Genomic DNA, 27910 nt, shown 5'->3' with positions numbered 1-27910 from the left:
TGTTCCAAAAATGTAAAAAAAAAAAATGGTAGCACATCTCAATTTACTAGTCAAGAAGGACAAAATATTTCAGCACAGAGCCTTCTCATGTGATGTGAGCCATATAAACAAGTCAAATGTTATTTTTTGTTCTTCTTGACTAGAAAATTGAGATGTGCTACCATTTTTTTTTTTTTACGTTTTTGGAACATGTTAAATGTTTACTCACATAGTTTCTTGTGAATATCAACACAGAAATGTTACAGATATATTTGACGTAACTTAGAAACCAGGTCTCCATCACATAGTTTGTCCACCAGAGAGCACTGACGAGTATCTACTTTAATATGTGAATATATCTGTGTTCAGGAGGCGAGATCGGACCAGCGCCGGTGTTCGACACCGTCACCCTCATCATCTCTGACGGCGAGGCCGGAGTGACGGACGGCTGTTGCCACGGAGACGCCCCGCCTCCGCCCGTCCCCCTGCACGGCACGCTTCCTGTTTACGACCTCAACGTTACCGTGCTTCCCGTCAACAACAAAGTCCCCGCCGTCACTCTGGGTAAGAAGAGGAAGTGACCGAAACACCTGACAGGTTTAAATATTAAAGGAACAGTTCACAACATTTCACTTTGTTATCACAACCGAAAGTACCGAAGAAAGAGCCGCGTCGTAAAATACGGGAAGGATTTGAGGAGCCTCGTCTCACTGCAAACATCTCAATAATGGGAGAATGACAGAGGTGTGTGTGTGTGTGTGTGTGTGTGTGTGTGTGTGTGTGTGTGTGTGTGTGTGTGTGTGTGTTGTGTTCTTGCTGCTGCCAACACCTCCTGGTCGTCACCGCTGACAAATCCTCTTAATGCAGCAGAGCAGCTCTGACCTCGACGACACGCCGACACCTATCAGTCCAACACACACTCTGCAGAGGGAGGGGTGACACACACACACACACACACACACACACACACACACACACACACACACACACACACACACACACACACAGACTCTCTCCTGGGGAAGGTGATAGTTCTCGCCGGATTCGGAGCCAAGAAGAGGGATTGGAGGAGCTCTGTGTTTATCAATGGAGACCAGTGACCACTGGGACACACACTGGGATGACTGGGAGATGGTGTGTGTGTATGTGTATGTGTGTGTGTGTGTGTGTGTGTTTGAGACTATAGAGACATATTTACACACTGCAAAAAAATCTGTATTTCTTCATTTTTTTAACTGCAGGGCAGTGATCTGCTTCATTCTGTCTTATTTTCAAGGTCAAATACGCAACAACGTTTAAAAAACATTTGAACAAGACGACGTGTCCCAGTTCAATAAGTCAATTAAAGGAAAATTAACAGGCAAATATTCTAATGATTGATTGTTTCAGTCGTTTTTAAAAGATTTTACTACTTTCTATATACTTTTGGACAGTTGTTCAGACATTTGAAGTATTTTTTACGACTTCTTGACATTTTATCGGCTAAAAGATGAACGTAGAAAACAATAGACTGATGAATGGATAATAAATAATAAATAATCAGTATTCTTGCCAGTGTTAAGATAAAAAAAACTTGTTTTTTCTTGTTTTTTGTACAAAAGTTCCTTGAAAGAAAGTAAAAACAGTCACAGTTACATTAAAACATTGAATAACTTGATTCTACAAAACGATTGAATTAAAGTAGTTTGTTTTGCAAACAGGTGAAATAATTACTTTTATGAACAAAATAACTTTTAAGGATGGAAAATCATTTGTTAATTTTTTTTGGAGTGCATGTTACTGGTCACCCAGGACGCACAGACAGACATGTAATCATCATATATAATCATATAATCATCATATATAATCATATAATCATATAATCATATAATCTACAACAGAACTTAATATACTGATACAGAAATATTTTGAAATATTATATTGAGGTTTGAAATAATATTTAAGAACCCGAATATGACATCCAGCAGCTAAACGTGGCCGTCAGGTGGGATAATTTCACAATATTCTTAAGAATCATAATTCTTTAATAGAATCATTTTTATTGATCCCAGTGCAGTGACTGTTTCTTCTTTGTTTTAATCAAATTTGCAGAAACACTGATGAAGCTGATGAAGGAGTTTTCACCTCTTCAGACTGTCTTTTCCTTCTCCGTGTGCAAACTGGAAGGAAGATAAAATTATTCCAGAAATTCATAGAAAAAAAAACGTCCTGAAACAAGTGAAACTTTGTTAACAGTGTTAAATATTACTGTCAGACCTGAATGTATAGAAAGACGGATGTTTTTTGCAGTGTGTGTGTGTGTGTGTGTGTGTGTGTGTGTGTTAGTTGTCTCATTGTTTGCACTTTGCATTGTGGGTGATTTTGGTGTGTGTGTGTGTGTGTGTGTGTGTGTTGTTCTCAGCGTGTTGGCTAACGAGGTTGGCACTGATGTGTTTTAAGTGAAATCTGCTTATTGTCTGTTGTTATTACATGTACACAAACACACACACACACACACACACATATATACAGCTGGGTGAGATTATCATTCTCCTGTGTGTGTGTGTGTGTGTGTGTGTGTGTGTGTGTGTGTGTGTTCTCCCAGGAGAGAGAGAGCGGACAGCGGACAATGAACGTCTTTACAAAAACAAAAGAAGGGAAGAAGTGAATCCCTGCTTCACAATAGCCGGCGTGTACTAGCCGTCTCGCTAGCCGGATTACCGCAGCGCCACCAGCGGCAGGATAACACTCTAATCCTGCCAGCGTATCTCGCCATTCATTCCACGCCGGCGCCGCTCAGCAGTTCAGGGTTTTTTAGGGGGGGGGGGTGTATATGTGATGTTTCGTGGTCTAATTAATTAGCAGTGAATAAAGATGCAGAGTAAGAGCATTAGCGCGGCGAAACAAGAGGAATCCAGCTTTACCTTGTTTCTTATTTTAGAGGGACTCTGGTTTATCACCGAGATCCAGAACTGTCCATCATTAATGCTCACACACACACACACACACACACACACACATAATGTATATATACACACACACACACAATACATACGCGTTCCTGCCGGCAGTACGGGTGCAGGTTCAGAGATGTTTGTTAATTAACAGGAGGGCGAAGGAAGACGGTGGTGTGACGGATTCATTAGCAGCTGACAAAGAGATGGAAGGAAGTTTAATTATAAAACAACACTGTCATATGCTGATTTTACCTTTAACGGTCAGCTGATGATGTCATTAACACCCATTTAACACCAGGCTGTCGACCTGCGTCACATTTAAAGAATCATTTTCCAGCCCAGTATACAGACCAGTTGAGTGACATCATAGCACAGGATTTATGGGTAAATGAAGCTGAAGCTGAAGGCTGCCAAAAAACGTCAAGGCTCATATTTATCAAACTTTCAAGAGTTACACAATTTCACAATTTTAAACCAGCAGTCAGGTGTTCATATGAGCAGTGAAAGAGGTTTTCCTCGCTGTAATCATTCCTCCTGTTCATACTGGATATTAAAAGATCCTTCAAATGTGCTTTCAATGGAAGTGATGGAGGATAAAATCCACAGTGTGTCCACACAGTCATTTAAAAGTCTGTGTGAAGCTTCTATTCAGCTTCAGCAGTCTGAGTTAGTCATATCAAGTGGATATCTGACACATTTACAGTCTTTTTAGCATCAAATTCCCTCTTTGTGTTTCCTCGGACAGTGTTTCCCTGCTGAGCTGCAGGTGGAAGTATAGTAACAAAAAGAGGAACTTTGGCACTAAAAAGACTGTAACGTTGAAAGATATCTACTTGATTTGACTCATTTGGACGCTGAAGCTTCATATTAGCTTCAGATAAACTTTTAAACACATCACTTCCATTGTAAGGTCATTATGAAGGGATCTTCTAATGGTCAGTATGAACAGGAGGAATGATTACAGCAAGAAAAACAGCTTTAATGTTCATTTGGGCTCCTGACTGTTGGTTTAAGATACAGTCTCGTTAAAGTCTAATGAGTAAGATCAGCTGTGTTTTGGACGTAAACAAAGATTCCAGCGTCTGACTTGGATAAATCGAGGTGTATTTTGTGTCTTGGTTCAGGTGAGTCCATGTTGGTGGTGGACGAGGGCTCCTTCGCCTGTCTGTGTGGGGGGGTCCTGGGGGCCTCGGATCCTGACAGCCCCCCCGACCGGTTAACCTTTTACCTGGAGACTCCGCCTCTTCACGGCTTCCTGGAGAACACGCTGCCGACGCCCGGCTCCGAGAAGAGCAACGCGGGAGTCCGAGTCGGTCAGTGTGTGTGTCTGTGTGTGTGTGTGTGTGTGTGTGTGTGTGTGTTTAGCATACATCTGACCTAAACTGGAGATTTTTTTATTTTTTTTTCCTCCCCAGAATCCTTCAGTCTCGACCACCTGACCTCCGGCTTCATCAACTACGTCCAATCTGAGCACAAGGGGGCGGAGCCGACTGTCGACCAACTGACCATCAGTGTGAGTGACGGGCTGCATCGCTCCGCCCCCGTCCCCCTCTACATCATCATCAACCCGACCAATGACGAGACGCCTTCCCTGCTGCTCGCCAATTTCACCGTACGTACTTTCGACCGCTGTGGTGAATATTTCCTCCATCCCAGTGTTAATTTCATCCACAAAAACTATGACAGAACTTTTTTTTCCTGATGAAAAATGGGACTAAAACTAAATAAAGAGTCAACTTTCAAAACGAGAACTACGACGATGTATTTTGTATTTTTCATCAACAAATAAAAATGACATCATAACGAGAAAAACGGTGGAATGAACTGAAGGAAGTGGAGTCACACACACTGCAGCGCCTGATTGGTCAAACAGTCTCCTCCAGCAGCCAATAATATCTCTAATATAGGCTCCTATATGCGACGTGTCCACACAAAACCATCCTGATGACGTTTTACTGATGTTTTATTGAAACAATAAACAAAAATGAGAGAGTCTGACAAGCAGCTGTTGCACAAAAAATATACAAAAAATGCAAATAAAGTGATGAACAGACGATGGTGATGATAGTAACCATGGTGACGGTCAACAGAAACTATCAGAAACTCCCTTTGTCCATGTGTCAAGCAACGTAAGTGACGCAATACGTGACGTCAATATTTAAACAGAAATAACAACATATTTTGGCTCCTGACGTTACAGATTTATGGACTAAATTCATCTACGATCCACTGAGACAAACTGAAAACATGCAGCAGCAGACAAAATCTAGACTGACCAACATTTAACTAAAACTAATGTCCCAGTGGTGTCTTTAGCTCCCCAGTCTCAATCCTGCAGTGTTTTTTAGTTCCTGTGGTGACTGCGTGGAGGTTTGGGTCAACATATACACTACAGTATAAATCCACTACTCTACAGAAAAGAGCAATAAGAATATAAATATAATGAATTCATACAAACAGACAGAACCTGCTGCAGCCTCATTTAACTAAGAAACTAAAAGACTAAATCAGAATCAGGGGCCGAAGTCAGCACAGCTCCGTCTAACTAGATATATTTGTTGTCCTGCAGGTGAAGGAGGGCGGGATGAGGGAGTTGACTCCGTCCATCCTGAGCGGTTTCGACCTGGACGCCCCGCCGGACGTCCTGACCTTCACGTTGGCGGAGCCGCCGGCTCACGGCAGCCTGATCAACGGCATCTACGGCACAGAGATGAGCCGCTACAGAGAGATGGGAGCCGAGCTCCTGCAGAGGAGCCTCTTCATCACCTCCTTCACCCTGCAGGAGCTCCGACAAGGTGAGACATGAACTCAGGGATCATATATGTATCAACAAACAGCTCCGAATCCTGTAGAAACACAGTCCGACTCCGGTGTTTCGGGGTAGGAAGACTAAATTATCCAAAGTGTAATCTGAGTGGATTCAGCAGGAAATCTTTCTAATCCAGAGACTTTAAAGGACGAGTTCACAATTTTTCAAGTGTGTTTTAAAGCAGCAGTCAGGTGTCTGTAATCATTCCTCCTGTTCATGTTCATACTGGATATTAAAAGATCCTTCAAATGTGCTTTCAATAGAAGTGATGGAGGATAAAATCCACAGTGTGTCCACACAGTCATTCAGTGCAAAAAAAATGCATTTAAAGTTTGGTAGGACTTTATTTTACATGTCTCCTAATTTTACACTGATTTCCTGGAATTTCTTTTAGTAATGTGCAGGAATGTAACAGTTAATTTTAGGACATTTTACAGAAAGGAAAAGGCACAATCTGGTACAAAATGTAAGAAAAAAATGAAAGAAGTTTTAAGTTGGCTTAATAAAGTCAATTTTTGACGATTCAGTGTGTAGTTTTGCGTGTTAAACAATATATTAGCATATTAGATTTTTTTAATAATTACCTAAAAGTAGCTGCTGCATAACTGTTCATTCTCAGGACATTTCTTTCAAAGGGTGATATAAAACAATCTAATAAGTTGACATGTTAGTGACACATAAAATGACCAACTAAACCAACTGAACACTTTTTAAAGTTGTTTCTTATACTTTGTACCAAATTGCACGACTCTGTCTGTGAAATGTCCAGAAAACGAACCATTAAATACCTGAAAATTACTCTGAAAATTAATATAAAATTAAAGTAATGTAAAATCAAGTCTGTGTGAAGCTTCATCAGTCTGAGTTAGTCATATCAAGTGGATATCTGACACATTTACAGTCTTTTTAGCATCAAATTCCCTCTTTGTGTTTCCTCGGACAGTGTTTCCCTGTTGAGCTGCAGGTGGAAGTATAGTAACAAAAAGAGGAACTTTGGCACTAAAAAGACTGTAACGTTGAAAGATATCTACTTGATTTGACTCATTTGGACGCTGAAGCTTCATGTTAGCTTCTACTTGATTACTATAAGTTAATTATTTAAACAGCATTTGTAAAGGAACGAAGATGTCTATCTTAACTTAGCAAATTATATTATTACATTATAATGAAATTGGTCTTTTTTCCCTCCAGAGTGCTAACAAAAGATGTATTAATGTGGCTGAATTACACGTTTTTTATGAAAGCACCACTGAAAGTTTTATTTTTACTTATTAGATTTCTTCCTCTTTTTCCTCCACCTCACTCCCAAATCTCCCTGCCCTCCCTTTCACCTGCCCTCCTCCTCCTCCTCCTCTTCCTCTCTCTTCCTCCCCCCTCGTCCCTCTGCAGGCATGAAGATCGTGTACATGCACGATGACACGGAAACCCTGAAGGACGCCGTGCTGCTGCGGCTGACAGATGGCGTCCACACAGTCCAGGGGACGGCACAGGTCACCGTGCTGCCGGTCAACGACGAGAAACCACGACTGCTCAAGTACACACACACACACACACACACGCACACACGCACACACGCACACACACACACGCACACACACATGCACACACACACACACACACACACACACACGCACACACACACACACACACACACACACACACACACAGATGTGGATTTATGAGCTCACAGGAGGATTTAGTGTTTTAATACTTGTTCACGTGACATTTCTGGAAATATGTGACTGTGAGGTTTGAGGTCAGGGTCACTGGAGTTTTATAGCTGCAGATATTTTTGTTTTGTAGAGGCTGATAGTCGACATCTGACTATTTACATCAGAGATAAAACCATCAATTGATCAACTATTTTGATCATTTCAGTCATTTTTTTTAAGTAAAAATGACAAAACTTCACTGGTCCCAGCGTCTACAATGAGAAGATTTGCAGCTTTTCTTTGTCATATATCTTTGTGAATTGAATATATTTGATATAAATCATTTGAGGACATTTACTCTTTTTAACAATTATTTTCATTATTGATTAATCTGTTGATTATTGTCTCGATCAATTGTTTCCCAAAACCCAAAGATCTTCAGTTTACTCTCATAGAGACTAAAGAAACTGGAAAATATTCACATTTAAAGCTATAATATGTAATTATTCCACATTAAAATGTCTAAAAACAACTAGACCTATGTTATATATGTTGTTGAGTTGTGTACTTACATTATCCCAAATGTTTACAACAGTTTTCAAACTCAGAGAAATCTGTAATTTAATCAAAGTAACGGACCGTTTCATTTGGTAGCCTGTCGATGGCGTCATACCTCCTCTACCAAAGAGTAAACACGCACAAGATGCATACGGCGGCGCTGTGTTTGTCCGCTACAATGGCGTCTACCAAAGAGTAACTTACACACATACAAGATAATACATCAGCGTTGTGGTTGTTCCACACAAACTGTTATAAATGGACTTTTATTCAGTTTTAAGCCACATTTTCATGATAAATTTAGGTGGTTTTTAACTATATCTATTAGCCAGAAGAAGGATTTTAGTTATTGGACGTCTGGATCTTAAGTTATCAGAGAAATAAACTGGACAAACGTTAGCAGCAGCTCGGCTAACAGCCCCTCCAGGAAGTCCGGTGGTCACCAAACATCATCGGAGAAATATTGATTTTTTTAGGTGAAACAGCTTTAATTAGTATTTTAATGATTTTAATCTGCGTGTACGTTTGTTTCTGGAGAGGAGGAGACCTCTGCGGATAATTCGGTCCCCGGGAGAAACCGGCCGAACGTCTGGATCTAAAGTTAGAAGGGAAATAAACCAAACAAGCAGCAGCTCGGCTAACAGCCCGTACCGGACGTCCGGTGGTCGCCGAACATCGTCTGAGAAACACTGATTTTTTTTAGGTGAAACAGTTTTTTTCAGTGTTTTTACCTGTAATCTCCGGGTCTGTTTGTTCTGGAGAGGAGGAGACCTCTGCCGGTAAAATCATCCTGAATGATTAACACTGGAGTAACCCTATCCCGGTGAAGCTGGTTATTTAACGAGGAAGACAACAACTCCCATGATCCCTTGCTACTTCACACCATCATCACACTCCGTCTTTTGTTGTTGTTTTGATTGAGACGCCTAGCGCCAGCTGGAAAGACTTTTTTGTCTTAAAAATGACTCAAAACAATTAATCGAAAACAAAATAGTTGCAGATTGATTTAATAGTTGGCAACTAATTGATTATTTGACAAATTGTTGCAGCTTTAATCTTTTACTAAACATTCATGAGATCCATAATCACAAGCAAAATAATTGTTAGTTGCAGCCCTAATTTGCTTAAAACAAAATAAATTGCCTATAAATTGTATCAAACATGTTGTTTTACAGTTAAATTTGTTGTTTTATGTTGATTCTCTGTGACGTGGATCAACAGGAATTTAATGTAATTAGCAGAAGTTTCGTCTGCTGCTGCGGTGAAATAATCTGAAATCCAGAGCAGAGAAACCCAGCAGGACGTGACGAGGTCAGGGGAGTCAACATGGGACCGGGGGGGGAGGGGGGGGTAACCTGTGTGTGTGTGCACATGTGGCGGGTCGCCTTGCTTGAGTGGGTGACTACACAGAGAATCTCCAACCCCCCCTCCTCCTCCTCCTCCTCCCCACCCATAATATTTTCATTTGAACGAGTGATTGGGAATTTGCATCCTTGACTGGGTTTCCTCATTCTGTCCCATCACACACACACACACACACACACACACACACACACACACACACACACACACACACACACACACACACACACACACACACACACACACACGTCCCTGTCCCCCAGATCAGCTGTGGGTGTGCGTGGGTGCGTTGGCACAGGCCGAGCTGGTACTGTAAAGGCCACCGAGGTGGAAGTAACGTGGAGACTTGGCAGATGCCGGCTTCCTTGTTTTTGCGTTTCCTGCAGGATGGACGTGGCAGCTTCTCTCCTGCGTGGATTTTAGTTCCGAGTGAGGAAGCAGCCAGACGGTTTCTGATGTTCAACCCCCCCCCCCAACACCCCAACACCCGCCCCACCCCCCCCATAACATCCAACACCACCCACACCACCACCCCACATCTCCATGATCACACTGGAAAAACCTGCTGGCACTCAAACTTTCAACGTCTTCCTGCTTGTATCACGTTAAAGCCTCATTCAGACTGGATTGACAGGATCTTCCCATTCAATTCAATGAGAAAGTGTGTCCAAACCTTTGACTGGTACTGGTACTGGTACTGGTACTGGTACTGGGAGGTGTGGTGATTTTAACATTACCTCGTAATGTCCTGGTATTTCAACCTGTTCAATAAAACTTTAGCTTCTGTAACTTTGGTTCAGTTATTATACTCATGCTGATGTTTTGGTTGTAAAATTTAAAGAGTTGCAGAACAAGAACCTTTATATTTTGAGTATTGTGCATAAAAATAGGCGTGTCTGGTAAGATGTTTAAGTGGTTTTCTTTTTTCTTTCTGCCACAAGAATGTTTTCAGTAATCTGACAGATGTTTACATGATAACAACAACATATCAACAAATCATCAGGAGAGAAAGACGCCGTAAAAGCTCATCAGATGGGTTGTTGTAACTCCATTAAAAGTCATGTGAATCAGCTGTTAGCAGCTTCCTGATGTTCAGACAACTATCACTGATTACTGTGATACTGAAGAATGTCAGCAGCATCTTTTTTTCTCTGATCTCTAAGAGGATTTATGGAGGTTTATTGGTGATGACATCAGAGATAATGAATCCTCGGGGAGTCTAAGTCACACTGAATGACGTCGATATGTGTTTCATGTCTGTGTGTTCAGAGAGTTATGACTCTTATGAGAAGGAGGAAGCTCTTCTTCACCTCACACAGTATCTTTGCCTCACCTTCACTTTCCCCACCGTCCAGAACCATGAGTTCAATTATTTCATCCGTCACCTCCACCCGTCACGTTCATCCTGCCTCTGTGGAGTATTTTCAGTCTGGTTTAATGGGACTCTGGTTGGTGCGATTCATTTGGGCAGATCTGAATCCCTTTAGATCAAACTCATTCTCACCGAGGGCCACATCAGCATAACTTTTAAATGTAACTACTCCTTAATGTTCAATAACTCTGAATGTATTACTTATTCAACTTACAAATATTATATATATATATATATTTGCATAGATGTAAAAAAAATATGTTTGCTTGTTGCTTTTTAATTTTGTCAGGCTATGAAACCCACATGACTCATCAATCAACGATCAAACTATCCAAGAGAATAAAGAAAAATAACATCAAACACAACTTATTATTATTAATAACTTGTTGCTAATTATTATTATTCTTATTATTATTATTATCGCAGTTTGCCTTTTAGTTCTTGGACTATTTGTAGTTTTTCTTGAAGGCTGTTTTTGGCATCCTCAGCTCTGTGTTTGGTAGATCGTTCTCTTTGATCACAGACGCCTCAGAACACAGAAGACGAACCGGTTTTTCTCCTTGAAGCACAAACATGTTTTCTTCTTCCCGTCTTTCTTGCTTCCGTCTGCATCAGTTTTTCTCTTTCTGGACATTTTGGGGTCATTATTTATATTTCTCAATTCCACTTGTTTGGAAAATCACATTGATGTTGATACATTGCAGTCTAGCGGCGGGATACCGTCACCTCGTAGGTAACATAATCAGCATGCATTGTGGGAAATGTAGTTTTCGGTCAATGCCCGCTTTTGACTTTTTTTTTTTTTTACAATCGGACCTTTTTCTCTTGCGAGCCACATGAAATGACGTGGCGGGCCTTGAGCGCATATGCTTTAGAGGAAGTGGTCTCAGTCGGGTCACAAACCAGTGCTGGAGCGGTTCGTTCATGGTGGGAACGTGATCAGACGTCCATCTACACGGCTGCAAGTTTGAGCTAAAGGGCTCCCGAAGCCAGAAGCTGAGCTTAAATCAATAAACAGAAAAATAACCAACAACTATTTTCAAATGTAATTCTTCAAGTGAAAATGCCAAATTTTCACTACTTTCATATCTTCAGTTTTGAGGATTTGCTGCTTTCTTTGTCTCATGATGATAAACTGAAAACTTTAATGTTGGTTGATGAACATCATTCTGTGACCTTTATGCACTAAACAGTTCTCCACAATCTGCTCTATGTTCAATTTATTTTCTCACTACATAATATGAGAACTTCAAGCTTCAGCAGGGACTGACAAAAGGAGGAGGTCCTTTTATTACATGAAACCAGTTTCTAATTGTTGTCTTCTTTGTTGGTGTTTCAGGAACGCAGGGTTGGAGGTGGACTCTGGCGAGCGCAGGGTGATCTCCAGCGTCGTCCTGGAGGCCGAGGACCTGGATACGCCCCCCGGCCAGGTGTACTACTTCCTCAACGCTGCGCCGCGCTTCGGCAAACTGCAGCTGAAGGTGCGTTTTATATCTTGCGAGGATATTTAACCTGCTCAAACTAAAATAATACAATAAAATCCAGGAAGTTAAAAATCAGAACTTGTTTTATTATCTGCTACTTGTCTGATCCGTGCGGCTCGTCTGCAGACGGAGTCAGGTTGGACCGAGCTGTCGGCCTTTCAGAACTTCACACAGGACGACGTGGAGATGAACCGTCTGTGGTACACGCACACCGCCGCCGCCAACGCTGCCGGGTTCAAAGGTCACGACAGCTTCCGCTTCACCCTCAGCGACCTGGACAACGAGAGTCCTGTGCAGAGCTTCTTCATCTCCGTCCACACCGTGCAGAAAGGTCAGAGGTCAAATCCGTCGTAAGACAGACTCAGAGTATAGCAGTGATGAGGTTGAATTCTTTAGACACTCTAATTAGAAATCACATATATTTTCATATTGTCCTCAGTTATTATTCTGACCAGAATCTTATCTGTTGTGATTTGCCGTCTCCACTTAAAGAGGACACATATTCTGCACGTTTCCAGCTTTATATTTATATTCTAGGGCTCTACTGGAATATCTTTGCATGATTTCCAGTTAAAAACTCCTTATTTATCTTCTACTGGTCCTTTATGCAGCCCCTCAGTTCAGCCTCTGTCTGAAACAGGCTGTTTTAGCTCCTGTCTCTTTAAGGCCCGCCTCCTGATAAGCCCACTCTGTTCTGATTGGTCAGCTTCAGGAAGCTTCCTCCGGCTCCGGAGGCTACGTAAACAAACTATAGTAGCAGGATTTCACTTCTTTTTCTCCTTCTTTACTCCAAATGTCAACTTCTCAAATCCATCCGTATATGTTGGAGCTGAACAACACATGGAAACACCTTAGCAACCACCTTAGCAACCACCTTAGCATGAGGGCAACATAATGGACGGCCTTTTATGGGCATGCGTGACCAACTGACATAAGCTTGTCGGCAAGGTAGAAAAAAACGTGATCTGAAATATGAGAGTGAGCAACACATGGAAACACCCTAGCAACCACCTTAGCAACCACCTTAGCCTTATGAATAAGCTTGTCGGCAAGGAAGAAAAAAACGTCACAAACGAAGCGTTGAGAGCAGGTTGAGGTCAAGTTTTGGATCTTATACCATGTTTGACATCTGACATCAGAACAGGATATAAATAAACAGAAAAACACAAAAAGCACGATATGTCCCCTTTAACTCATTTATTAAAAGCAAAATATCACAAATGTATAAATATATAAAGGGTCAAATCAAAAAGAGCACAAATACCTTTAAACAAAGTTAGAACATTAAGTTTTTACACGACAACAACAATAAGAAGAATGTGCTTCACACACAAACACACACTCTGACTCTGCACCTTCACACACCTCAGCCCTCCGTGGTCCCGCCGGCCGGTCCAGGTTCATACATTATTGAGCGTCCCCTCCCCGCTGCTCGCCGTGCCAGCTTTGCCAGTCGGGTGAACACGGCAGCGGCGAGGCCTCGGCCCTTCTGGCTCCGGGCCCTCTGATCCTGGAGGAGCCGAGGTGAGAAACGGTCGACCTCCTCAGCCGGTGAATAATTAACGGAGGGGAGGTGGAGCAGCTGTGGAGTGGCGTTGGCTCGTCCCCCTCTGGGTGCTCCTCACTCCTCTGGGTTCTCCTCCTCTTCCTCCTCCTCCTCCTCCTCCTCCTCTAACAATGCTCCAAACAACTGAGACACTTTGGCCTGTTTAGATGTGTCAGTTTGCCAAGTTGAACTTAAATCAGTTCTGTTCCCATCAGCTGTCTCTTTACTGTATTTTACTTTAAAGAGGTCATATTATGCTCCTTTTTGTGGTCTATTTTCAAACATTTGCATGTTTTTATAGACAAAAAACACCTAGTTACAGCTGTACAAACCATGAATGCAGCCCCTCTGTCTCATTCAGTCTAAATAATGCCCCTTTCTTCTGATTGGCTGACTGTTTTTTGAGTGACGCATACCCAGGCCAATCACAGGTAATGGATTGTAACCTACTGTAGCTTAGTAAAAGCAGGACTCTGGATAAAACTCACTAGTAAATTGTGATTGCCTTTGGAAGGCTGTGCAATGACAAATGTGTTTCCTGATATCCAACAACTGTGCAGCATTTCCTCCGTGTGTCTGTCTCTCTTCTGCTCCGCTCTGTGTGTGTGTGTGTGGAGGGGTTAAGCCCCGCCCTCGGTGAAACACAGAGAGCAGAGCAGAGGAGGGGAACTAGCGCGACACTGAGCTGAAATGAAATGAGTGCACATAAATTAGATAGATAATATAAATAAACATATTTTGTTTCTTTCAGGGGGGGGCGCAGGGTCTCGTTTGGCGGAGCAGACGCTGAGCATACAGTTGAAATCTTACAGTGGTCCAAATGGCTGGTTTAAAGGCACAGTTTAGTTTCTGAACATGAACTGTGTGTCAGTGGACTGAGCGTTTTAATACCTTGACAGTATTTAAACAGCACCGCGACCTGCTTTATAATCAGAAAATAAATGGAAATCTCGCTTTCTATAATATGTCCCCTTAATGTCCCCTTAAACGTGTGCCAGTCAGTGGACTCTTTCATCCAGAGTCTCTTTACAGTATGAACAAACAAGTTTTTTAAAATTGAATGTTCACCCAAATTTTGGTAACGCTTTATTTTACAGGTCCTTTAATTTTATACTTGAACTTCAAGGACATTTTACTGAAAAAGTGGAGCAATTTGTTACAAATTATGAGAAAAATTAAGAAAGTGTTAAGCTGGTTTAGTTGGTAGGCCACAGCTCATTATATTTGGGTCCATATGCAGTTCTTAATTTGCAAATAAATAATAATAATAAATTAGATTCTTAATAATTCTTTGACGGACAGAAAAAAAATACTTTTCTGTGTGTAGTTTTATGCGTCAAACTACATTTTAGCATTAAGTTGTTTCTTAAAAACACAATTTTTGAAACACTTTATTTTATGGATCACTTGCTGTCCAGGAAAGTTTTTCAGTAATTTCAGCTAAAAGTAGCTGCTGTGTTTATTTCTCAGGACATTTCTTTATTCGAGTTTTTAAGAAACAACCTAATAAGCTAATATGTAGTTTGACACACAAAACTACACACTGAAAACAGTGAACATCGGCCAGTTAAAGAATTGTTAAGAGTCTAATTTAGTAAGATTTTTTTTGCAAATGAACAACTACATATGAATCCAAATATAATTAGTGGGCATCACTAGATAAACTGATATACTTTGTACCACATTGCATTATTTGTGTAAAATTTACCCATAAATACTTGCAAATTACGCAGAAAATTTCCAGGAAAACAAAGTGTTACCCAAATTTTTGTTTTATTGATTTTTTTAAATCTGATGTTCACCAGTTTTTTAACATTCAAAATACAGTAAATGTCAATGAATTTCCACATTTCTTTTGAATAATCAGCAAAAATAATGACTTTAATACATACAGTAAGTTAGCAGCTAAAAACTGCTCCAACCTTCCATAAACCATAAAGATTAGTTTAGTTTAGTTGTAAAAATAACAAGATATAAAAAAACATAAAACTCAATAATATATTTATCAAAGAAGAAAAACTTACAGAAGAAAATTAGAATAACCAATAATCATACTGTACGTGCCAATAATAAAATAAACACAAGATATATAAACATGTCAACTGCTAATAACAAACATATGATACAACTAAAGTCTCCCTCTTTGACCTTTGCCCTCCAGGTGACATAGTGCTGCTGAGCAAGGCAGTGCATCTGATGGAGGGGCAGCGCGTCGTCCTGAACACCGACATCCTGCTGGCGTCAGACTTGGCGGGACGTCCGGAGGAGCTGATCTACACGGTGTCCGTCCCGCCTCGTCACGGCCTCGTCCACGCCGTCCAGCAGCCCGGCGTCCCGCTGATCACCTTCACGCAGCTGGACGTAGCCGCGCACCGAGTGTGTTACACGCACGACAACAGCCACGACGCCCAGGCCGACTCCTTCAGGTGAGACATCAGACACGTTACATTAAACAGAAAAGTGAAAACCAATGTGGAACCTGCATTCTCTCTAACGGCCAGCAGGGGGCGACTCCACTGGCTCCAAAAATAAATCTGATTGTCTGGAAATCTATGAGACTTGGTTTATTACCTCATTAAACAGTTTCCTAATGAGTTTATGGTCTTAATGGCTAGTTTCAAGTCTTCTTCAATACAGCGTGATGTTCATTTTCTAAATTATGGCCCCATTTAGAGTAAAATAGACGATAAAGCAGCGTTTGCTTTAGGGCGTGGCTACGTTGTTGCTATCAAGTCACGACCACGGCAGTGAGTAGTGACCTTAGTGAGGTGCTATAGTTGGACGTTCTATCCTCTCGTCCAAATATGGTCACTTCTCATCACTTCTGGCTCCAAAAAACCAAGATGGCGACAGTCAAAATGCCAAACTAGAGGCTTCAAAACAGGAAGTCCACAAATCATTATTTTTATACAGTTTATGGTTACAAGAAGGTTGATCATTTTAATCTGTTTTATTTTAGAAACACACTGTATGTGATGCATTTTTGAGGCCGTCTCACAAATTAACAGTTTGAACTGTTTCAGGAAAGACAGCAGATGCTTTCAAACAATTAACTCTTTGAACCTGATTAATGCAATTTACATAAAAAAACCTCATCTCTTCATCTAAGAGTCTTTAATTCTAATAATTCTGAGACGCGCTGAACACATAGACGTCATAAACATGTCCAAAAACGCTTCTTATAACTTCTGATGTGGCCTCATAATCATGTCTACATGTTTTCTTCAGCATCAACAGTAACTCAGTGATAGATGTCTGTACATCCATAGTTACAGTGCAGACAGGAGCTGCTGGAGCTGAAACAACGTGACTTTATGGTGCAGAAAAACTGGGCTCAGATGAACAGAAAGCATAACGGGAACTCAGAACATGTTGATGCAAAATGGAAGTAAAAATCCATAAAAGCCCTGACACTTCTTTATCTGTTCATATACAGATATTTACTGTGCGTTGAAAACTTATAGACATACAGATCAAGTGCTTCTCACATGTCAAACGACGGCATATCGACGGCCGAAGAGCAAAACCTCCGATCTGAAAAATGCACTTTTTTTCAGAAAACTAAAAAAAAAAATTGTTTTCTTGCAGAATGCTATTTGTTAAGGATACCCAACACATAATACACTGTTTTTGGACTATATTATTATATTATGTGTTAATACTGACTAGATATTAATGCCTCGCAAAGTGCAGATAGGAGCTTTTGCACTTGGTGCAAGTTGGAAGAGGTTCTACAAAACGATGCTCTAAATTAAGTAAATAATTAAAATCAAATTAAAAATAAAGTTAAGTTTGTTTTCAGGTAAAAAGACGTAGTAAATGTAATAGTTACTACATTGTAGTAAACTAGAATTCCTTAAATTCAGTGTATTTGCTTCCTCGTCCGCTGGAGATGAAGGTTCAGTGATTCGTGCTGTAGCCTCTCTACACATCCAGGGATATCTTGATTATCTTTGTAGACAGACTGAATATGAGCATCCTTCCTTGTTCTCATCATCCAAAGTTAAATCCACCAATCAGGAAATTCTGCAGATAGGAGGTTTTGCGCTTTGGCTGTCGATATCTAAGTATCCTGCAAAAGGAAGTAAAGACCTCAAACCCAAAGTTTTAAAACATCATCAGTCATCAAACTCACAATATGAACAAAAACCAGATTTTTCATCCAAATGTAGTGCAAACTATAACTTCTACTGTTATGTGAATGTTTGGAGTTGGTTCATCAAAGATAAACAGTCGGTGGTGCTAAATTTTTACACCTCAGACAAGAAGAACTCAGGTTGTTATTTTGTTTTTTTGCAAATTGAAAATGCAAATAAAAACTGGTGGATAGAAACAAACCTGTTAAATCTTTATTCCAGAGCTACAGGCTGGAGGCAGACACACCATCAATGATTGATTTTAATCAGTTTTAATCAGTTTTAATATGTTTTAAATGCCTTTTATACTTTTTGTTCATTTCTTTTCCATTTTATCTGTGATTCAGGTTCTTTTTAGTGTGTCTGTGGTAGTTTTAACAAGGTCCTTTAAAAGTTTATGTATCCAGAAAGACATTATTGTGCCCAAGATGCTATTTTTGGTAAATAAGACAACTCAAAATAAATAAATATAGAATACAAAACTAAAGGATGGTGCAAACAACAGGCTAAAAATACATTCATAAAAATATAATAGTAATAATTTGACCCAGTATTTTAAGCCCGTAATAAAAGACTTTACTAACAAAATCTGCACATATAAACCAGAGTAAGACGATTGTTTCTGTTGGTGTTGAGCAGCTGTTCTCTTTGACTTTGGCCCTCTCAGCTAAGTGAAGCTGTTTTGCAGCACAGCATGAAATTATGCACACATCAGAAGAATAAATGGCAAAATTATCTGCCTACATATTGTGAGAGGAGGATATTTCTGTCAGCACCGCGCCCCAAAAAAGTATCACACACAACATTTGGCCGACGAGAGAAAACTGGGCACCGAGACGAGAAGAGAAAAAAAAAACGTCAGTGTCAGGAGACGAGAGGCTTTTTCTGCTGCAGTATGTTTATCTGCTTTTCCAGCCAATTTGGCCGGCGGCAGGGTTTTTTTTTTAAGGGGGGGGGGGGGTGTTGGTGTGTGTGTGACCTGGAGTGTGTGCAGACCCCGGGTTTGTCACCCAGACCTCTGTTGCCCCGACCGGCTGGCTATCTGGCTCTGAAAGACGGTCAGATCACAGCCAAGACTGAAAGACTGACAGACAGAAAAGCAGACGGACAGAGAGACGAGTGTTCAGGTAGGAAGACAAAAGCCTTCCAGACATATATATGTAATGAATATGTAACATTGTTTGTCTGTTAAAGTGATGCAGTTTTACATTAATGATCTTTACAGACAGACATTAAAAGAAATAGTAGTTAAAATGTTGGATGAGGAGGAAGAAGAATTATTTTTACTTGAAATATTAACTTATTTTAGTGTTTTTAAGTCTTAAAGGACACATTTCATGCACATTTCCAGCTCTATGTTCATATTCTGGGGCTCTACTGGAATATCTTTGCATGATTTCCAGTTAAAAACTCATTTATCTTCTACTGGTCCTTTATGCAGCCCCTCAGTTCAGCCTCTGTCTGAAACAGGCTGTTTTAGCTCCTGTCTCTTTAAGGCCCCGCCTCCTGATGAGCCCACTCTGTTCTGATTGGTCAGCTTTCAGGAAGCTTCCTCCGGCTCCGGAGGCTACGTAAACAAACTATAGTAGCAGGATTTCACTTCTTTTTCTCCTTCTTTACTCCAAATGTCAACTTCTCAAATCCATCCGTACATGTTGGAGCTGAACAACACATGGAAACACCTTAGCAACAACCTTAGCAACAACCTTAGCAACCACCTTAGCAACCACCTTAGCATGAGGGCAACATAATGGACGGCCTTTTATGGGCATGCGTGACGAACTGACATAAGCTTGTCGGCAAGGTAGAAAAAAACGTGATCTGAAATATGAGAGTGAGCAACGCATGGAAACACCCTAGCAACCACCTTAGCAACCACCTTAGCAACAAAGGTTACATAACGGACGGCTGTTTGTGGGCATGTGTAAACATGGCGTCATCTCAAGGAGGAAGTAGAGGCACTGGCGCCGGAAGTAGGGGGGGCTAAGGGCCATTGGCGTTCCAGAGTTTATTAAAGTTATTTTATTTGTGCATCAGACATGAAGATTGAGATAATAAATGTATTACAGCGATGTTAGATCTGTTTAGTGTCGTGTTCAAAGTGTTGCACAAATGTTTCTGGTTCCACTGAGGAAGATTGACTCAACAGACATGAGACCAACATGTTAAACTGCCGTCAGATTAACGAAGGCATAAAGCGTCCCACATCTGAATCTATACAGTTGAGTGAAAGGAGTCGAGTTGATAAAGAGTTTTAATACAGTTATCAGTCCCTCCAGGAAATTGTGATTTTGTGAGCGCAATAATTCACGCAAATTCAAGAAGTGCTTTCAGTTTTGCTAAATTACCACAACTTTTCCACATGAAACGGCCAACTCAACGGACCGCTTGTGGTTTTGAGCGATCGTGGCGTTTGGTGTGGTGGAAACTGACGTCATCGCGGCATTCAGCAAAGATTCAGGCGCATTCAGGTGGAAGACGGACAAATCTCACCTGCCAACAAAAATGACGCCATTAGACGAGCAACACAATTCCCAAATGTTCCCAAATGAGGTTTGACTCAGTCAGTCAGAAGAATACAAGCTGATGTTGTTCAGACAGCAAAGATGGACGTAATCTACCTCAAACATAAACATGAAACTATATTTTTATGTTAGTGGATTTATTTTAATGACATTATTGATGATTATATTTGGTGCTTAAGTTGAGCTGAAAGTTTATTTAATAAAGGTTTAATTAATCCATTTATAATAAGGCTTATAAATGGATTCAAGTACAGTATTTTGTTTTTATATAACTTTGAGCCCATTGTTCTCATATTCAGAAAATACATTTAAAAATTATTTAAGTTATTTTACCACAAACACACATAAAACATCACAAACTGTATCGCAAGTTTTGAGAAAAGTCGCCGCAAAATCAAACATTTCGGCCACAAGAAGCACAAAAAAAATTGTTGCAAAATCCTGCAGGACTGATGTATTTATATGTAACACTGAAAACATATTAATGGTGTTAAGATTGATTAGTGATTAGTATTTGTTACGGTATTAGCTAGGGCTGTGCGATATGTCGATATATATCGTTTGCCGATAGAAACACGTATATCGTTTCATTTTGTTATATCGTGGTGTCGCAAATCACACTTTTAACGGCAATATCTTTCGTCATTTGACGACGTTTTGTCCAGGAGTCCAACGAGGAGCTCATACCTAAGAAAGGGGCAACTTCTGTCATATGGACGTGGGTTTGGGTATGAAAAGTCTGACACGGACCAGAAAACTGTATTTTGCAAATTATGCCGCAGACATTAGGCCCCCTCATCAAACTCAAACACCTCTTTTACCAAGTGAAAAGTGTGAATTGAAAATTTGCACAAAGGTTCATTCAAAATGTAATAAGAAACAGGCCTTTCCATATCTGTTCATTGAATTTATAGAAAATGTGCTATATCAGCCCTAGTACTAGCTCAATAAAATAAATTGACGTGTGTTGTATTGGGACAGAGTCGGAGGCTCGGCTGTTACAGTGACTCAGGTGTGTCCACATCTGAATCACACACACCTGTGCAACGTGTGTGTGTGTGTGTTGCCGTGACAGCAGATGATGAATGGGCATTATTAGGAGAATAACAACAACGCTGGCTGGCCACAGACTGCCGTCCCTGGGCAAATGTGGCCGACACTGGAGCCAGATGTTACACCAGGACCTGCCTCTGAGTGTGTGTGTGTGTGTGTGTGTGTGTGTGAGTGAGTGTGTGTGTGTGTGTGTGTGTGTGTGTGTGTGTGTGTGTGTGTGTGTGTGTGTGGTGGCCGGTATGCTGAGGCCCGGGGCATTTTGTCAGCTGCAGGGCTGAGAGGCAGATTGTGTTGGCAGAGGGCTGAGAGGAGGACAAAATCTACAACACACACACCTCATTTTTCAAGTCCACTGCACTGTCAGTTGTCACCACAGTGTGTGTGTGTGTGTGTGTGTGTGTGTGGTGTTGACGATCTGGTGAACACACACTAATACTCACCAAGGCTATAAATGAAAACAGGCCTTTATGTGAGTGATTGATGACTGACGCTGCTGTCAGTGTTACTGAAGGGAAAGTCATGAGATTAATTATTCTAAATGATTCATAATCAAACGACACCTCGAGTCGTATGTTGCTCTTATGACTTTTATATATTTCTCAGTGGAAAAGAAACTCCCTGCTCTTCATTCCTAAAATTAACAGAAATTTTTTCTTCTCTTCTCGCTCATTTTGGATCTCAAGCTTTTAGTAAAGAGGTTTTAGTCTCTGTTCAGGTTCCGTGGTACCAAACCTGCATCCTCACTGTGACTGACAAGATAGTTCCAGCACGTCCTAAAACCACAAACTGTTTTTTAGCTATGCTAGCGGCACGGCTCTATGGAAGACAATGTCGGTCTGAAATACCTCAACATCTGTCAGAGGAGGAATTTCCTGACTTCTCCTCAAAACTGTTGCATTGGTTGCTATGAAATTTCATTCAGACAGTCCTGTTCCCCTCAGGATTGAATTATAATAACTTTGATCTTCTGACATTTCATGTAGCGCCCTCATCTGGACTAAATTTAATTTGGTTTATGACCAAATAGCTGCAAAACTAATAACATTCCCCTCAGCTGTGCTTTGTGTTTAGTGCTAATTAGCAAGTGTTAGCACCAAAAGGCTAAATTAAGATGTTGAGTCTTGTAAACATTATACCAGGTTAACATGTCATCATCTAAGTCTCGTTACATTTCTGTACAGATTATATACTGTATATGGCTGTTATTCATGCAAGATTAAAAACTGTATAAATGTGCACAAACACACAATTTAATCTACTAACTAAACAAAGTGTGAACTATATAATACTGGAGTTAAAATAGAGTTACAATTTATGATTCTGATTTGTGGAAATAAAAAGATTTGTGACATTATCAAAGGCTTCACATACAAACTTTAATTCTGGATTTATAAACAGCTGTTATGACGACAGATTAAATGTATTTTTGTCTTCTCAGTTTCGTCGTCACCAACGGCGACTCGTCCCGCAGCGGGATCCTCCACTTCACCATCGAACACGGCGATCGCATCCCGCCGACCCTCAACCGTAACGCCGGCCTCCGGCTGCAGGACGGCGCCACAGAGACCATCACCGCCGACCAGCTGCAGCTCACCGACCCCGACACCGCCGTGGCTAACCTGAGCTACGTCGTCACGCAGCCTCCGCGCTACGGCAGACTGCTGCTCAGAGGAGTCCCGCTGCCGTCGCCGCCGCCGCTGAGGTTCACCCAGACGGACGTGGACGACCTGAACCTGGCTTACCGGCACGACCTGGGCAGCCTGGCGGAGATCGACAGGTTCTACTTCCTGCCAACTGACGGCAACAACAGAGGATACCTGGAGTTCGGACAGCTGAGAGAAGAGCCGGCTGTCTTTAACATACAGGTGAACCATTGTTAGTGTTTCCTAAAGGCTGCGGTGATTTATTTAGTCTTAGTCTTACTAGTAGTGGAGCTACACGCAGCTAAATCAGAACATAGATATATTTAGAATAAGAATATTTATCACCATCACTTATTTTTGCAATAAAATGTTATTTTGTTGTGTTGGAAAGACGAGACTGCTCCAACTTTTAATTTATTTCTTGATCAAAAATCTTATTGTCTGGACAAGTTGTCATCGGAAAACAATTTCTGGTCATCTTTTATCTCATATTTGTAAACTAGATGTTTTGATATAAAAGAATATTGTTTAATGGACTTTTGGTAAAGACATAATTGGCTCATTGGATATGTATATGAGCGCGATATCTCAGGAACGCTGTGAGGGAATTTCTCCAAATTTGGCACAAATGTCCACTTGGACTCAAGGATGAACTGATTAGATTTTGGTGGTCAAAGGTCAAAGGTCAAGGTCACTGTGACCTCACAAAACACATTTTTGGCCATAACTCAATAATTCATACGCACATGAATGTCTAATAGGATAAAATGTTGAAGTGATGACATTTTAATATCCAAAAGGTCAAAGGTCATCTTCACTGTGACATCATAATGTTCTGCAAAAACACTTTTCTGGCTGTTATTTAACGCCATAACTCAGGAGCAGAAGAGCAGATTGTCACTATATTTCACATTTGGTCGGATACTGAACTGGTGACATTAATCCTTGAAACTGTGGTGATTGTTTCATTAAATTCCTATTAAAGTCTTCACCACAAATATTATATGAGTCTGGACAGACTATAAACGGCAACTGGACTGGTCGGCAGAGGCTTACAACCGTGAGACAGTATTTCTAGTTGTTTTTTGATACAAACAGTATCTTCAGTTTGATGAATTGGAAAATAAAAAAAAAGTTGTGGGGCTAAAATGTAAAGTTTGTCCGGAGGGTCATTAAAACCTAAACGGTTCATCCTCTGAGGAGCAGGAATAACTTAAACGCACAATTTGTAATTTCAGCCGCTAGGCGTCTCAATCAAAACAATAACAAAAGATGGAGTGTGATGACGGTGTGAAGTAGCAAGGGATCATGGGAGTTGTTGTCTTCGTCGTTAAATAACCAGCTTCACTGGGATAGGATTACTCCAGTGTTAAACAAACGTACACGCAGATTAAAATCGTTAAAATACTAATTAAAGCTGTTTCACCTAAAAAATCAATGTTTCTCTGACGATGTTTGGTGACCACCGGACTTCCTGGAGGGGCTGTTAGCCGAGCTGCTGCTAACGTTTGCCCAGTTTATTTCTCTGATAACTTAAGATCCAGACGTCCAATGACTAAAATCCTTCTTCCTGCTAAAAGATATAGTTAAAAACCACCTAAATTTATCATGAAAATGTGTCTTAAAACTGAATAAAAGTCAATTTATAACAGTTTGTGTGGAACAACCACAACGCCGATGTATTATCTTGTATGTGTGTAAGTTACTCTTTGGTAGACGCCATTGTAGTGGACAAACACAGCGCCGCCGTATGCATCTGGTGCGTGTTTACTCTTTGGTAGAGGAGGTATGACGCCATCGACAGGCGACCAAATGAAACGGTCCGTTACTTTGATTAAATTACAGATTTCTCTGGGTTTGAACATTGTTGTAAACATTTGGGATAATGTAAGTACACAACTCAACAACATATATAACATAGGTCTAGTTGTTTTTAGACATTTTAATGTGGAATAATTACATATTATTGCTTTAAAGCAAATTTGACAGCAATATAGCAATCCTGGTAATAGTAAATTACTGGAAAACTTTAAAAGAGAACTGAGATTCAACGTTACACTCCTATAACATCGTCAGACTCATTATTGACAGTTTTTAAAAAGGGATCAAAATCGATGCAGCAGAACTCCACCTCAGCCTGTTTCCAGGTGATCTATGTGTAAAAGTGGTATGAACTGTGGGTAATGTAGGAATAGTGGTAGTGTGTGGAATAAAAAAAGATGACATCTATGTTTTTGCTGCATCGATTTTCAACCTTTAAAGCATTGAAGTTTTTAATTTTTTGGCCAGAAGCAAATAAATATAGTAGAGTAGAAAGTACAATATTTAAGTATAAAGTAGCATCACATGGAAATACTCAAGTAAAGTACAAGTACCTCAAAACTCTACTTTAGTACAGTACTTGAGTAAATGTTCTTAGTGACTTTCCACCGCTGTAGCTAAGTTAGATTTTTCTGAGTGAAGAGTTGAAGTTACACAGAGAAGAAGAACTCGTCCACCGACATCCAGCAGTTGAAATCTGCATATTTAGAAGATCTCATGTTTGTTCCCGTCGAGGCTGCTGGTTGATGTTAGAGGTGAAGCTGCTGACTGAAGTACACTGATAAATATTTGAAGCAGAGAGCAGCAGGTGAGCCAAGAATGACCCCCCCGCCCCCCCCATCGCATGCTACCTGCTCACACACACACACACACACACACACACACACACAGGCAGCCAGGTGGCTAACACGTTGGCCGGGCCGACTGTCCTGAGCCTCTGAGAGGACTGGAGGCTGTTTTCTGATAGGACGGATGTTTATGTTTATGTTTATTATATTTAAGAAGGGACAATGCACATGAATTAACATGAGTCCATCATGTAAATGTGCCGGATTTAGAAAATTACAGGCTAATTTTCATCTGCAGTTCCCCGGCAGGTTGATGGAATATAAAAAAGAAAACATACAAGAGCACATAAGCACAGAAGATGAAGAGTAAAACAGTGACATAACCACAGTAATATTTTATAGATCTGGAGAAAGAGGTTCAGAGATGCGATGTTTCTTAGCGTTCCAGGTTTGTGCTGCTCGACTGTCCAAAGGTACTTTTTCTATGTGCTATTTAATCCCTGCAGGTAGCTGAGGTCTGAAATGTGTGTGTGTTGGGTGTAAATGTGTATGACATGTACAGTAGGTGAGTGTTTTGCCTCCTGTGTGTGTGTGTGTGTGTGTGTGTGTGTGTGTGTGTGTGTGTGTGTGTGTGTGTGTGTGTGTTCAAAGACTTCATGAATATTTCACACTGAGGAGCAGAGGGATCCACAGTTCATCTGTCCGACGGTCAAACTGCTTTTTTTTTTTTTTTTTTTTTTTAAAGTCACTAAAAAGATTCTTTTGAGAAGAAAAATGAATTCCTGATATTTCTCATATCAACTGCTGCAGGTGTCATAAAGTACAACAAGAAAAACACTGTGAAGAAATTAAATAGAAGTAAAAGTAAAAGTATCCTGTCTGACTGTTTCAGTCACAGAAAGAGAAACTTGGAGGTAAATATATATATTTTTAAATTTATAATGATTTGATTATCAATTAATCTTTTAGTCAGAATAACGTCAGAAAACAGAACCTTTAAATGAACGTTGTTTTTGTCCAATAAACTGTCCAAAACCAAAAATTTACAATTATATTAAAGAACCCTATTGTGAAAAAAAAATCACTGGTTAGTTAATTATCACAATAATTGTTGACTGATGTCATATTATTTACTGATTGTTTCATCCAGCAACATTTTAATTAACTACTGTATGAACAAGTCAGAGGAAATGAAAGAAATTAAACTAAACTAAAAAAAAAAAAATCAATCGGAACAGTTTTAATAACATCTGATAACTGATCAGTTTCAGTTTGACAGTCTGTGTGTGTGTGTGTGTGTGTGTGTGTGTGTGTGTGTGTGTGTGTTACATACTGTGGACAGATCAATAAGAGTCTCTGATCTGATTATTACACATGACAGGAGCGACATCCGGTGGTGAGATGACAGAACTGCACGTCTGTCAGAGCCAAAGAGAAAAAAATGATTAATCTGGACTCACAACAGAAATTCATTTTATTGTATTTTGTCAAGATTTTTGAGACTTAACTTACACCAAGAAGATTTTCAGTTTAATTGGCAGTTATATCTCTAAAATATATTATATTATTGAACTAAAACAAGGCAGTCGACAATGTAGAGATACTAAATTTGGACTCAACATCATTTCATAATGTAGAGAAAGTTTATTATCAGAGAGCAAAGCAGAAATATTCTCAACATTCTGACCATTTGACTGTTTTATACTTTTATTTTTATACATCTTATTTTTGGAGATTTAATATTTCTGTCTGATTGTTTTTACTCCTTTTATTCTGTTTTTCTGATTATAACCTGAATGTTGTTGAAGCATTTTATTTTACCTGTCACTGGAAAATATTTTGTTTAATCCAATGTGTAATTTTAAGTATTATTAAGTTTCAAGTTCAAGTTTCTACATTGTTTCATCTCGTTACACCAGTATAAGACAGTAAAAATCTTCTGTTTCAGCTCCTCAACAATGCAGTAAGGAAAAAAATATATATTTAAAATAATAAAAGCAATAATAACAGATAAAAAGAGTTAATTTGTCCCCATTACACTGTGTATTTGTTTTACTTGTCATGTGTTTGTTTATCTAACATATCTATAACATATATGTAGCATTGCTGTCACATGCTATCCCAGGTTTTGTTGTACCTTCCATGCTCTCCAGAGCTGTGTCTCAAATACTTCTGTTAGTTCACGTTCATGTAGTACACTGTGTACACTGTGTACTTACTGACGTAGTACGCGAATTTTGACAGGG

General features: G+C 40.2%; 1 protein-coding gene across 3 annotated transcripts in view; it reads left to right on the top strand.

Moving 5' to 3' along the window:
- frem1b (Fras1 related extracellular matrix 1b) overlaps positions 1 to 27910 on the top strand; it is a 63429-nt gene that overhangs the window by 23964 nt on the left and 11555 nt on the right. For all 3 annotated transcript variants that reach the window (XM_042416069.1, XM_042416068.1, XM_042416070.1), the window contains 9 exons: positions 349 to 543; positions 4040 to 4228; positions 4331 to 4527; positions 5485 to 5710; positions 7114 to 7258; positions 12008 to 12149; positions 12279 to 12483; positions 15860 to 16124; positions 22851 to 23277. In XM_042416069.1, coding sequence (XP_042272003.1) covers positions 349 to 543; positions 4040 to 4228; positions 4331 to 4527; positions 5485 to 5710; positions 7114 to 7258; positions 12008 to 12149; positions 12279 to 12483; positions 15860 to 16124; positions 22851 to 23277 — 1991 coding nt within the window. The remainder of the gene's footprint in view (positions 1 to 348; positions 544 to 4039; positions 4229 to 4330; positions 4528 to 5484; positions 5711 to 7113; positions 7259 to 12007; positions 12150 to 12278; positions 12484 to 15859; positions 16125 to 22850; positions 23278 to 27910) is intronic.

Source organism: Thunnus maccoyii, chromosome 7 (assembly GCF_910596095.1).
Source record: "Thunnus maccoyii chromosome 7, fThuMac1.1, whole genome shotgun sequence".
NCBI classification, from domain to species: domain Eukaryota; kingdom Metazoa; phylum Chordata; class Actinopteri; order Scombriformes; family Scombridae; genus Thunnus; species Thunnus maccoyii.
Note: the sequence above shows the minus strand (reverse complement) of the source record. Positions and strands in the feature narration are given on the sequence as shown.